The sequence below is a fragment of the Triturus cristatus genome, chromosome 5_2 (genome assembly GCF_964204655.1).
Source record: "Triturus cristatus chromosome 5_2, aTriCri1.1, whole genome shotgun sequence".
Taxonomy (NCBI): domain Eukaryota; kingdom Metazoa; phylum Chordata; class Amphibia; order Caudata; family Salamandridae; genus Triturus; species Triturus cristatus.
The window spans coordinates 538,834,188-538,848,681 of NC_140588.1; the positions used below are offsets into that span (position 1 = coordinate 538,834,188).

The 14,494-nt window shown below is 47.2% G+C and overlaps 1 protein-coding gene across 1 annotated transcript in view; it reads left to right on the forward strand.

The window, feature by feature from the left end:
• Positions 1-207: 207 nt before the first annotated feature.
• CRTAP (cartilage associated protein) overlaps positions 208-14,494 on the forward strand; it is a 119,867-nt gene continuing 105,580 nt past the window's right edge. The window contains exon 1 of the mRNA XM_085607620.1: positions 208-993. Coding sequence (XP_085463746.1) covers positions 397-993 — 597 coding nt within the window. The 5' untranslated portion in view covers positions 208-396. The remainder of the gene's footprint in view (positions 994-14,494) is intronic.

Below are 14,494 nucleotides of genomic sequence, written 5' to 3' on the forward strand. Positions count from 1 at the left end.
GTAGCCCACGTGTAATATTACAACTATAGAATAATGCAAATTCATACTATTGGTGTCGTTTTTTAGGAAACTTTATGATTTACACACCGTAAACTTTGAGATTTTAAAAAATACAAACAAATCGTTTCCGGGCACACTTGGGAGACAGGTCTGCATCGCTGCTGTGAAAGCGGTCTTCAGAGGCTGTCTCGCCGCTCTCTCCTCCCCTCTGCAGCCTGAGCCTATGAGTGCGGGGGAGCCCGGGGGCTGGGGCTGCCACTCCTCTCTCCAGATCTGAGGGGAGCCTGACTGGAGCGGGGTAGAAACTTTTCGAGTCTCCGCCTCCTTCGTGTCCATGATTGTGGGTACGTGGACGGGGAGTCCCAGCAGCGCACCGGCAGGCTCCGTGCACCCACCATGCCTCTCCTCTCCAGGCTGCGGACGCTGCTGGCCGCCATGGGCCCCCTGCTCCTCGTCCTGCTGCTGGCCGGAGAGAGCGGCGCCCAGTACGAGCGCTACAGCTTCAGGAGCTTCCCGCGGGACGAGCTGATGCCGCTGGACTCGGCCTACAAGTACGGGCTGGACCAGTACACCAACGAGAAGTGGCAGGAGAGTGTGCACTACCTGGAAGTGAGCCTGCGGCTGCACCGCCTGCTGCGGGACAGCGAGGCCTTCTGCAACCTCAACTGCAGCACTGCCCGCCTGGCCGACCCCGAGGGGCCGCCGCCGGAGGTGCCCAAAGAGCCCGAGGGGCCGCGGGAGGACGAGGAGCAGTCCGCAAAGAGGCCGCGGGAGGACAGGGGGCAGCCCACCCAGGCGCCAGGGGAACCCGCGGACCGCTTTGCAGGATTCCCCGAGCTGCGGGTCTTCGGGGACCTGCTGCAAAGGACGCAGTGCCTGAAGCGCTGTAAGCAGGGGCTGCCCGTCTTCAGGCAGTCCCAGCCCTCCCGACAGACCCTGGACGAGTTTCTGGACCGGGAACCCTACAAGTTTCTGCAGTACGCATACTTCAAGGTGAGGAAACAGCCCCCTAAGCAAACAACGCTTAAATCTCCGTTCCTTGCTGCCCGCCCAGCCCTACTCTGTCCGCTTCAAACTTTCATCTCACATTGTCTGATTGCTAAAGTGGGCTGTGCCTGGAAGGAGCTGGCGTGGAATGTGATACGCCCAAGAGATGAACAGTTACATTACTTAAGGTCGTAGAAGGTGGCTGTAGAAGCCACACTTTGATTGACGTGTTGTAGGGGAAAAGTATAAATAGAACAGTGTTTGAGAAGGCTATTAACTTAGAGATGCAACACGTTCCATATCGGAGATGGATGACTAGGTAGTCCACTGAAAAAATAGAAAAGTGAGGTGTCTAAGGTCGGCAGAGCACCTTTGAAGTGGCAGCCTGCTTTCAGTTCAGTCCGAGTAGCGAGTATCTCGAGCTAAGTAATTATCAAAAGACTGAGTAACACTAAGTGCCAACTTTACCATATCGAAAGGGTTAGTGTCTGTCTGATGTTATGTACAAATAACACATTTGGACGTATATCTAGAAAAAACCCCAAAGAAAATATATTTGAAGTCAGTTAAAGGCAAAAGTCTTTATAAAGTACGTACATGTGAATATGTATAGGCAATTGTGCATCGATATTGCTGGAAGTCACGTAGTGGTAGCTAATAGGTTGCCACTGCCAAGTGAAACTGAGGGGAGACAGAGTGAGGCGGTGAGTCCTTTGGCAATTGACATAAAGTTGGTAACCATCACCGTTTCTCCTCCCTCGTGCTTGCTGTAGGGTATCAAAGATGCTGACATAGTGGTATGGATTTCTCGCGTTTAAAAGTCCGCTCCAAATCCCCCATTGAGAATGAAAGCTAACTTTTCCTTAGTGGGTCTGCTTATGTTTGGAAACCCAATTCAAAAGATACTCTTCCGCAAAACCTGCCTCTTTGCATGGGGATTCTGCATCCTATTAGATCTCGCAGAACAGCTGCTTCCCAGGTGTCTCCGTGTGCCTCAGGGGGAATAACTGAAGATTATAAATGACGCAAGCATTCACCCACTGGAAAGTCGAGAGGCTCCGTCCTCATAGTACGGGGTGGGGAGTTACATGGATTATGTGGTATGTCATCGTAGATCTGTCTGTACATGCCGCATCACGTTAGCTCCCCCTGCATAGGCGAAAACCTACATGTTGTTTGTGTTGGACACTGCAAGAGGAGCAGTGAATCACGAGTCTATCATCCTTGCACACTGCACACAACCTATCACCCACTGCACTGCTTGTAGTTCTAGAGTGCAGCTTCCACGAATCCTACCTCCGCGCCTGATATCCACCACAGAGTGCATTTGTCGTTCTTACCTTTTCAGTGAGACTTGTGTTGTAACATTTGTTACAATGCTGTAGATTCTATTTGTCAAATGTGGGTGTTCCTGGCCCCGCACAGGGTTGTGGGAGTGGGACACGTGGAGGCTGACGAGTGCTACGGGGCTCACCCGCCCCCCATTGTGGCTCGCGCATCACATCAGTGTAGCGACCAGCGCTGCCACGTCCCCGCCTCTGGCGCAGCCTCTGCTGTGTTTTCTCCGTACCGATACTATGGGCCCCCCGATTTATCCAAAGCCAATGAAGCTATACTTCTGGTGCCCTCATCCAATTGAGCAGGGGTGGGGCGTCATTAGCGTTACGCTACTGCCCAATCGGACCGTATCTCGCACTGGTCTTGCAGCTAAGAGAGATTGGGTGCTTCTGTAAACCGGACTCTCAAATACATTTATATTTACAGGGCTCAGTCCTGTATCCAATTGGTGAGAATCTGAACGGACTGATTGGTATTTATGTGAAAATTGGCATAGCACAAGGAGCAGGGGTGAAACTAGATTCATAAGGGGGGTGGGGCATATGTATATGCTGTATCAGTTGTCTTGTATGGGCTATCTTTACATTTGTTGCATGCTGAATAATATGGGCAGAGTTATTAAGGACAGCATGTGGCCATTGGTGCATTTTAAAGAAAACTTGGCCAATAACATTAGTCTCAATTTAATATCCTTTATTGGGATTTAAGGGTTCTCCATCAATGAATTTTAGCAGAATGAACGGTGAATGCTACATTTCAATCCAAAAACAAGCATTGGCATAGCCAATAGGTCTCGCATTTGGGACCTTATAAGTGTTTAACCATGCAACAGTTGCGTAACTAAATACTTATAAGGTCCCAAATGCGAGACCTATTGGCTATGCAAAGCGGCCGTGTGGCCGTGAAAGTAATTGCGGTAAAACGCGGCGCGCGCGCCCGCGCACATGCACTGTAGCTCTAGGCTGGCCTGGTAGCACTTTTTGGAGCCCTCTCAATAAGTCTCGCCAGACCAGCGCATGCGCTGGGTCAGGCGAGACCTAATAACTATTGATGGACAGAATGCAGAACAATGTCATACATTCACCCCAGTACAGAGATCTGGGCCTAAATCCATCGTTTTTTTGCTCACCATGCCATTCCAGTTTGGACCCAGCCATATGCAAATCAGTCTTGACCCTGTGCCCAATGGGAACAGTCCAGCCCGAACTGCCAGGCCAGGTCCTCCCTGGACTGGAAACAAGCATCCTAGGACTGGTTTCATCATCCCATTTGGTATCGCTTTGTTCGCACTAAGTTGGCAGGGTATGCCCAGACGTGGGTCCCTTGCTCACTTTGCCACTGGATTCAAGATAGCCTGGCTGATGAGGGTTATGAACCCAAAACCGGTCCCAGGATGCTTGTTTCTGGTCCAGGGAAGAAATGGCTTGGTAGTTCAGGCTGGGCTGTTCCCATGAGGCACAGGGTCAGACTGATTTGCATATGGCCATGTCTGAACTGGGGTGGTGGAGTGAGCTAAAGAATGATGATGGATTAAACCCAGATCAGTTGAATGGGGGTGAGTGTTTGATTTGCTCAAACGCTCCATCCATCATCCCCTTTGGTATCGCTTTGCTACATTTAAATGGACATTGGGTCAGTAAAACAATCATAATGTGGAATTTCAGGAACAGTAAATAGCAAATAGTGCATTACAAAATGCACTGGGCCAGATCATTTTGTCTTACCATACTGGTGCTTAAATAATACAAGATATTTACGCATACTTCTATAAAGGAGATTTTTCAAAATTTGTAGCAAATGGTGTAGTTTAAATGAATTTATTTTTTCATTGTTCCGTTCATAGCGCATTTCTCAGCAATCAATAGGTTTATGATAGAATACAAGTTTATTAGAAGCAACCACTCTCTTGCTGTCCCCTAGAAAGATGACTTATGCCCAGGTACTGTACCTCACAAAATGGAGAACCTATATTCAGTTGTAATACATGGTAATCCTAAATTCCATCTCCTATTGGGCATTCATTGCTTTGATACACTTGGCTAGTACCATTACCTGAAATGCATCTATCATTTGGAAATATTTTGGTGTTTAAAGCACATGGAGTGTAGAAACTGAGCTTAAACTATGGTTATCAATGGTACCTCTTACCACACAAATTTGACTTAACTAGGATATCAACAGGTAAACCTCGTTTGGCCATTTGGTAATGTGGCACTGTCCTGCAAACTGCTGGTTTTGGGGCCCATCTATACAGTGGCAGGATCAGAAATCCACTCTAGTTCAGAAGTTCTTTGGTTCACACGCCTTCTCTTCCAGCTAGAATCTGAGGAGTCAGTAGGAGTCTGTTGAGGAACTCAAGATGGATGAAGGGGTCCATTGTGAATTTCCATTTGTGGTGAAAGAGTGTTTGATGCCGCTCCCACTTTGGCATTTTAGTCATTTTGAATTCCATGGTAGCACAGAATCGATACCCAAGCATATATCTCATACATGATTATTATAAGGAGAGTTTTGAATCATGCTGTCTAGAAATATGCAGGAACAGTTCATGGAGAAAAAATGCTACACCTTAAGATTTTACATCTGTGGAATTAAACTTAATGTTGTACAGATGGTGTGGTGCATATGTTTAATTGGAATCCTTGTGTGGGGCAAAAGAAACATGAAATATGACGTATTGGAGAAATGTTAAGTATAAGCATAAACATGTATTTGCAGAACAGTGGTAGGCTGGCTTCTAAAAGCAGTGATGTGTGCTAATTCAGAACATTTTAAGAAAAAAAAATGGGTCAACATTACTAAGGGGCATTGCTCATCCTCTTAACATAACCCATGTGCTCCCACTCCCTGAACAATTGTAAAGAGAACTAATCCATAACCTTGATGCCCTCCCAGTATCTGTTGTTCCTCAAACTCCATCTTCAGAGATGGGTACACAGTGAAATGTTACTATTAGGAAAAGGTTCAGCCTTTAGATAGTGCAGAGTGGCTGAGCAGTTTCCTACCTTAGTGGGACACCTGGACCTACTTTAGCATTGATTTAATCGTGTACCATGATTTACAAAGCACTGCCACTATCTGATCCATCTCTCTGTCAACCCAGAAACTCATCCTCACCCCTTCTGACACTCACTGTATGTCCCTTTCTTCACTTTCTACGCGTTCTAAGATGCCTAAGGCTGGTTACCTATAAATCTCTGCTGCTAATCCAGTGAGATACCAATATCTTGGACAACAACCGCTTCATCCATCAGTCTACTTTCTCGTTCTCTGTGCCTTGCCCATGTTTTCTCTCTCCCACTCCCTTTGTGTTAGATCTTATGACAGCTAAAAAAGCTACACAAATATGAAAATTATAAGTTAACAGTTTCTTTACTTTGAACAACTAATATGCCTCTCTCTCTCCTTCCTCTTTGTGTCTCTCTGTATATCTCTTTTATCAACGTAAAAGTTCCCTTGGTTTTCTCTTGGCTGGTGGGACTCATGTGCCTAGAGTTTGTCAATACCGTGGTTACCTCTTTGGCAGTGTTGCTCCAAAAGTACAGAATTGCAAGGTTTTATAACGTGGCCAAGAGCACATATTTTAATGCAATTGTTTTCAAACTTTTTATGCCGAGCCACCCTTGAGTAAAAATATTTTAGTACAACCCTCCCACCCCCAACTCCGCCCCATGACTTAACCTGCTAAGATGTTTAACAGTGAACATTGATTACTGTAGATGTATCACATTAGAATTTTACGGTACTTGATTGGAGTAAAATCAAAAATAGCAGAACAAAGATTATATTCTCTGGTACATTACCCTACTCCACCCTCCCAAATATGTAAACAAGCATTTACAATGCAATGGTCTCGGCAATATTATAGGTAGAGCTATTGGTATTGCTCATTTTTGTATCCCTAAATAAATGGCATTGTCATTTCTATCGGCATTAGCTTTTTTTTTGCATATGTGATACCTATTGCATTAGCAGTGAGGTAGTGAGAGAGTGAGGTAGTGATCTTTTTAGAGAGAGAAGTAGTGAGGTAGTGATATATATAGAGGGGAGTAGTGATGTATAAAGAGTTATGTAGTGAGAGAGAGTGAGGTAGATAGAGTGTGAGGTAGTGAAAGAGTGAGTTAGTGAGTGAGAGGTATTTTCTGACGTAGTGAGATAGAAACAGTGAGTTATGTTGTGAGGTAGTGAGAGAGAAAGATTGAGGTAGTGAAAGAGAGAGTGAGGTAGTGAGGGATGTTGTGAGGTATTAAGATAGAAACAGTAGTGAGGGATGTTGTGAGGTATTAAGATAGAAACAGAGAGTGATGTAGTGAAGTAGTGAGATAGAGTGAGGTAGTGAAAGAGTGAGTGTAAGTGACTTAGTGTATTTGAGAGCGAGTGAGATAGAGGGAGTGAATTAGTGATTTAGAAAGAGATAGTGAAGTTTTGAGAGAGTGTGTTGTGATATAGTGAGGCAGTGAGAGTGAGATAGACATAGATAGTGATGTAGTGATAGAGAGTGAGGCTGTGAGATAGAGAGAGAGTGTGTGGCTCATCGATTCCAATATAATATACTTTAATGAACTCGAGTGCAACTCGCCCCACCCCCGACGCCATAACCACACTCTTAAACCATCTACCTTACCGAAGCACATGTATCACATTGAAATGCCTTTTACAAATGCCTCATCCTTTCTGCTCCAAGCTCGGCAGACGATCCCCTGCCCCCGCGTGTGCACCAGTCACTCATTTAGCCCCCAACTAGCCTGCAGCTTCTATCCGTCGGACCCGGTCCCGTGCTCATCCTCTCGGCATAGAAGCGCAGCTCGTCGGCGCGAGCCAAGGTTGTCTGAATGCGCTCGTGCCGATCCAGCGCCGTCAGCAAGTTCCGCAGCAGGTCCAGGCGCGAGCGGGGCCCCTGCCCCATGCGGCGAGCTACGCGGCCATGAGAAATCCACAGAGCAGATGAGGAGCACACACTGCTGAACTTGGCTCCGGTGGGAGTATAACTTTTGCTTGTTTTTGTGTGCAGTGTTTGTGCAAGGTAAGTTTGCACATTCACGCTGGATGCGTGAGAAGCCACGGCTTCCTATCTCTGCAGTCTGGATGATGGTGTGTAGGAAACTGATCCAAGCGATAAGAAATCCGTCCATGGCCAAACTGATGCCCCGCCTCTTGCCCCACGTATGTACTGCTTCCAGCCCCCACTGATGGGACCCCACTGATGGGGCCGGCCCCATACCCCACTAAGTCCCCGCTTCCAGCCGCAGAACACACTGCACCAAAATCAGCTTTCGGCCTTCTGCACCACCGATGTACTGCTTCCGCCCCCAAAACCCATTGTGTCTCAGTCTGCTTCCGGCCCAACGATCCACTGAGGTACCGCTTCCGGCCCAAGGACCCGCTGAGTCGCAGTTTCCGGTCAATGATGCACTGATTCCGGCCATATACAGAGCCTCAATACATAAAAATACACTCACTCCCGACCACGAAGAAAGAACGTGACTATGGAACTGATGTAACAATAATAAAACGACAATAGTAGCAACGAAAACAACAACGATAATAATATGAATCAGAGTATTTATACTAACAGCAGCAGTATCGGCGCGCACGCGCAGACCTCCGCAAAGATTAGCGCGTATTTTACACCCGAGAGTTGGCAGTTCGCGGGCCTCAACAAGTTTGCTTTTTCCGAAGACAATGTGTTTTTGTTGCAAAGCCGTTTGTTTACTATGATTCTGACACAAACATACCCCAGGCTCCTAAAACATTACACGTTTTTGCTACAATCCACTTTTGGGAGGGGTTTTCCACCTCAGCAGATTCGGCGTGAGGCGCGCGCTGCGTTCTTTTCCGATGTTGTTTAAGTTAATATCACTTTGTTTGTGGAAACATTCAAGCTTGAAGTGGTCGGAGATCAATTCTTGGCAGAAATACCAACACGCCTCAAAGCGAATCCCTCTGATGGTTTTGACCAAAATTGATAAATCGGTTGCACGTGAACTCAATCCGAGGAGGATGCGTTCAATTTCACAGAAGAAAATTCATATTATAAATTGGGTCCGTGACGGTCGGTTACGCGATGCATTATTGCAAAACAGTTTCCTCAACAGATGGAAACGTTTTTAGAGTTGGGAAGAGTAACAAGCACACCGCTGCCTTTCTCCGAGGCGAAGCAGAAATGCCTCGGAGAAAGGCAGCGGCGGTTTCGGATTCGGGGGCGTGTTTCTTTTTCTCTCCTCTTGCCATTGGCTGGAGGAGAGAAAAACACGCCCCAAAAGGGCGTGGCGAAAAAGTGGTAAGAACAGCACGGAACACGCCCCCGAATCTGAAAAAGACGGAGCCTATTTGGAGGGACGGCTCTCTCCTCCAATGGCTGGCCTCCGTTTAGGAAGCCAGCCAATGGAGGAGAGCCAAAAAGAGAGGCGGGCTAAATAGCAACTCTAAGAAACATAAGATCTCCGGACTTCCGGTTCTGCCTTCAGCAGACCGGATGGTCCCTCGACCTAAAAAGACAGGATGTCACAGCATTTCTTGAAGCACCAGCTAGGCCAATTGCAAACTCCAGTGACATTCATGGAACCCTTTTTAGGTCTCGCCTGGCTAGCGCGTAAGCGATCGCACAGCGAGACTCTAGTAAGGGGCTCCCAAAAGCAGATTGCATGGCGAGCACGCGCACAATCACGTGCATCGTGCCGCCATGCAATCCGTTTGGCATCCTACTTTAAAGGGTCCGCTCACCCGCCTGGAATGCGCTCCCCCGCCAAGCGCGCGCGCCACGCTCCGCCGGGCTTGTCTTGTTCGTCTTTTTAAACATTCACGTTATCATGTGCTTACGAAAGCCTGCATGTTCGAAATGGGTTTCTTTATTTTCAGAGCGAAGGGCTTTACGATGTACGTCTTTAACATTATTTTATGCCAACAGAGCGCGGTCTTTTTACATTTTTGTTTGTTTTTAGGTTGCCATGAGCACATAACTGCGCTGCACGCTAAGCTTTATATTAATAGCAGCGCACATACTTTTTGTAGTACAAGTTACTACTTTGTTTACTTTGCTATTATTCCAGCGGACATAATACAACTGAGCACACTGTCTGATGCCTGATGCTTGTGGATGTCTGATGCTTGTGGATGTCTGATGCCTGATGCTTGTGGATGTCTGATGCCTGATGCTTGTGGATGTCTGATGCCTGATGCTTGTGGATGTCTGATGTCTGATGCTTGTGGATGCCTGATGTCTGATGCCTGATGTCTTATGCCTGATGTCTGATACATGTTGTCTGATGCTTGTGGATGTCTGATGTCTGATGCTTGTGTGTTGCCTGATGTCTGATGCATGATGTCTGATGCTTGTGGATGGCTGATGCTTGTGGATGTTTGATTCAGGATGTCTGATGCCTGATGTCTGATGCTTGATGTCTGATGCTTGTGGATGTCTGATGCCTGATGTCTGATGTCTGATGCCTGATGTCTGATGCCTGATGTCTGATGCTTGTGGATGTCTGATACCTGATACCTGATGTCTGATGCTTGTGGATGCCTGATGTCTTATGCCTGATGCCTGATGTCTGATGCCTGATACCTGATGTCTGATGCTTGTGGATGTCTGATGCCTGATGCTTGTGGATGTGTGTTGCCTGATGCTTGTGGATGTGTGTTGCCTGATGTCTGATGCTTGTGGATGTCTGATGCTTGTGGATGTCTGATGCCTGATGCTTGTGGATGTCTGATGTCTGATACCTGATGTCTGATACCTGATGTCTGATACCTGATGTCTGATACCTGATGTCTGATACCTGATGTCTGATGCTTGTGGATGTCTGATGCTTGTGGATGTCTGATGCTTGTGGATGTCTGATGCCTGATGCTTGTGGATGTGTGTTGCCTGATGTCTGATGCTTGTGGATGTGTGTTGCCTGATGTCTGATGCCTGATGTCTGATGCTTGTGGATGTCTGATGCTTGTGGATGTCTGATGCCTGATGTCTGATGCTTGTGGATGTCTGATGTCTGATGCCTGATGCTTGTGGATGTCTGATGCTTGTGGATGCCTGATGCTTGTGGATGCCTGATGCTTGTGGATGCCTGATGCTTGTGGATGCCTGATGCTTGTGGATGCCTGATGCTTGTGGATGTCTGATGCTTGTGGATGTCTGATGCTTGTGGATGTCTGATGCCTGATGCTTGTGGATGTCTGATGCCTGATGTCTGATGCTTGTGGATGTCTGATGTCTGATGTCTGATGTCTGATGTCTGATGCCTGATGTCTGATGCCTGATGCCTGATGTCTGATGCCTGATGCCTGATGCCTGATGCCTGATGCCTGATGCCTGATGCCTGATGTCTGATGTCTGATGCTTGTGGGTGCCTGATGCTTGTGGATGCCTGATGCTTGTGGATGTCTGATGCTTGTGGATGTCTGATACCTGATGTCTGATACCTGATGCCTGATACCTGATGCCTGATACCTGATGCCTGATGCTTGTGGATGTCTGATTCCTGATGTCTGATGCCTGATGTCTGATGTCTGATGCCTGATACTGTCTGATGCCTGATGTCTGATGCCTGATGTCTGATGCCTGATGCTTGTGGATGTCTGATGCTTGTGGATGTGTGTTGCCAGATGTCTGATGCATGATGTCTGATGCTTGTGGCTGTCTGATGTCTGATGCCTGATGTCTGAGGCTTGTGAATGCCTGATGTTTGTGAATGTCTGATGCCGGATGTCTGATGCCGGATGTCTGATGCCGGATGTCTGATGCCGGATGCCTGATGCCGGATGCCTGATGCCTGGTGCCTGGTGCCTGATGCCTGATGCCTGATGCCTGATGCCTGATGCCTGATGCCTGGTGCCTGGTGCCTGATGCCTGATGCCTGATGCCTGATGCCTGATGCCTGATGCCTGATACCTGATGTCTGATACCTGATGTCTGATACCTGATGTCTGATGCCTGATGTCTGATGCCTGATGTCTGATGCTTGTGGATGTCTGATGCTTGTGGATGTCTGATGCTTGTGGATGCCTGATGCCTGATGTCTCATGCTTGTGGATGTCTGATGCTTGTGGATGTCTGATGCTTGTGGATGTCTGATACCTGATGTCTGATACCTGATGTCTGATACCTGATGTCTGATACCTGATGTCTGATACCTGATGTCTGATACCTGATGTCTGATACCTGATGTCTGATACCTGATGTCTGATACCTGATGTCTGATACCTGATGTCTGATACCTGATGTCTGATACCTGATGTCTGATGTCTGATACCTGATGTCTGATGTCTGATGTCTGATACCTGATGTCTGATACCTGATACCTGATGTCTGATGTCTGATACTGTCTGATACTGTCTGATACTGTCTGATACTGTCTGATACTGTCTGATACTGTCTGATACTGTCTGATACTGTCTGATACTGTCTGATACTGTCTGATGCCTGATGCCTGATGCCTGATGCCTGATGCCTGATGCCTGATGCCTGATGCCTGATGCCTGATGCCTGATGCCTGATGCCTGATGCCTGATGCCTGATGCCTGATGTCTGATGCTTGTGGATGCCTGATGCTTGTGGATGCCTGATGCTTGTGGATGTGTGTTGCCAGATGTCTGATGCATGATGTCTGATGCTTGTGGCTGTCTGATGCCAGATGTCTGATGCCGGATGTCTGATGCCGGATGCCTGATGCCTGATGCCTGATGTCTGATGCCTGATGCCTGATGTCTGATGCCTGATGCCTGATGTCTGATGCTTGATGCTTGTGGATGCCTGATGCTTGTGGATGCCTGATGCTTGTGGATGCCTGATGCTTGTGGATGCCTGATGCTTGTGGATGCCTGATGCTTGTGGATGTCTGATGCTTGTGGATGTCTGATGCTTGTGGATGCCTGATGCCTGATGTCTGATGCTTGTGGATGTCTGATGCCTGATGTCTGATGCTTGTGGATGTCTGATGCCTGATGTCTGATGCTTGTGGATGTCTGATACCTGATGTCTGATACCTGATGTCTGAAGTCTGATGTCTGATGTCTGATGTCTGATGCTTGTGGATGTCTGATGTCTGATGCTGTCTGATACTGTCTGATACTGTCTGATACTGTCTGATACTGTCTGATACTGTCTGATACTGTCTGATGTCTGATACCTGATGCTTGTGGATGTCTGATGCTTGTGGATGTCTGATGCTTGTGGATGTCTGATGCTTGTGGATGCCTGATGTCTGATGCTTGTGGATGTCTGATGCCTGATGTCTGATGCTTGTGGATGTCTGATACCTGATGTCTGATACCTGATGTCTGATACCTGATGTCTGATACCTGATGTCTGATACCTGATGTCTGATACCTGATGTCTGATACCTGATGTCTGATACCTGATGTCTGATACCTGATGTCTGTGGATGTCTGATACTGTCTGATACTGTCTGATACTGTCTGATACTGTCTGATGCCTGATGCCTGATGCCTGATGCCTGATGCCTGATGCCTGGTGCCTGGTGCCTGGTGCCTGATGTCTGATGTCTGATGCTTGTGGATGTCTGATGTCTGATGTCTGATACTGTCTGATACTGTCTGATACTGTCTGATACTGTCTGATACTGTCTGATACTGTCTGATACTGTCTGATACTGTCTGATACTGTCTGATACCTGATGTCTGATGTCTGATGTCTGATGCCTGATGCCTGATGCCTGATGCCTGATGCCTGATGCCTGATGCCTGATGCCTGATGCCTGATGCCTGATGCCTGATGCCTGATGCCTGATGCCTGATGCCTGATGCCTGATGCCTGATGCCTGATGCCTGATGTCTGATACCTGATGTCTGATACCTGATGCTTGTGGATGTCTGATGCTTGTGGATGTCTGATGCTTGTGGATGTCTGATGCTTGTGGATGCCTGATGTCTGATGCTTGTGGATGTCTGATGCCTGATGTCTGATGCTTGTGGATGTCTGATACCTGATGTCTGATACCTGATGTCTGATACCTGATGTCTGATACCTGATGTCTGATACCTGATGTCTGATACCTGATGTCTGATACCTGATGTCTGATACCTGATGTCTGATACCTGATGTCTGATACCTGATGTCTGATACCTGATGTCTGATACCTGATGTCTGATACCTGATGTCTGATACCTGATGTCTGATACCTGATGTCTGATACCTGATGTCTGATACCTGATGTCTGATACCTGATGTCTGATACCTGATGTCTGATGTCTGATGCCTGATGTCTGATGTCTGATACCTGATGTCTGATACCTGATGTCTGATGTCTGATGTCTGATGTCTGATGTCTGATGTCTGATGTCTGATGCTTGTGGATGTCTGATACTGTCTGATACTGTCTGATACTGTCTGATACTGTCTGATACTGTCTGATACTGTCTGATACCTGATGTCTGATACCTGATGTCTGATACCTGATGTCTGATACCTGATGTCTGATACCTGATGTCTGATACCTGATGTCTGATACCTGATGTCTGATACCTGATGTCTGATACCTGATGTCTGATACCTGATGTCTGATACCTGATGTCTGATGTGTGATACCTGATGTCTGATACCTGATGTCTGATGTCTGATGTCTGATGTCTGATGTCTGATGCCTGATGTCTGATGTCTGATGTCTGATGTCTGATGCTTGTGGATGTCTGATACTGTCTGATACTGTCTGATACTGTCTGATACTGTCTGATGCCTGATGCCTGATGCCTGATGCCTGATGCCTGATGCCTGATGCCTGATGCCTGATGTCTGATGCCTGATGCCTGATGCCTGATGCCTGATGCCTGATGCCTGATGCCTGATGCCTGATGCCTGATGCCTGATGCCTGATGCCTGATGCCTGATGTCTGATGCCTGATGTCTGATACCTGATGTCTGATACCTGATGTCTGATACCTGATGTCTGATGCCTGATGCCTGATGCCTGATGCCTGATGCCTGATGCCTGATGCCTGATGCCTGATGTCTGATACCTGATGTCTGATACCTGATGTCTGATGTCTGATGCTTGTGGATGTCTGATGTCTGATACTGTCTGATACTGTCTGATACTGTCTGATACTGTCTGATACTGTCTGATACTGTCTGATACTGTCTGATACTGTCTGATACTGTCTGATACTGTCTGATACTGTCTGATACTGTCTGATACCTGATGTCTGATGCCTG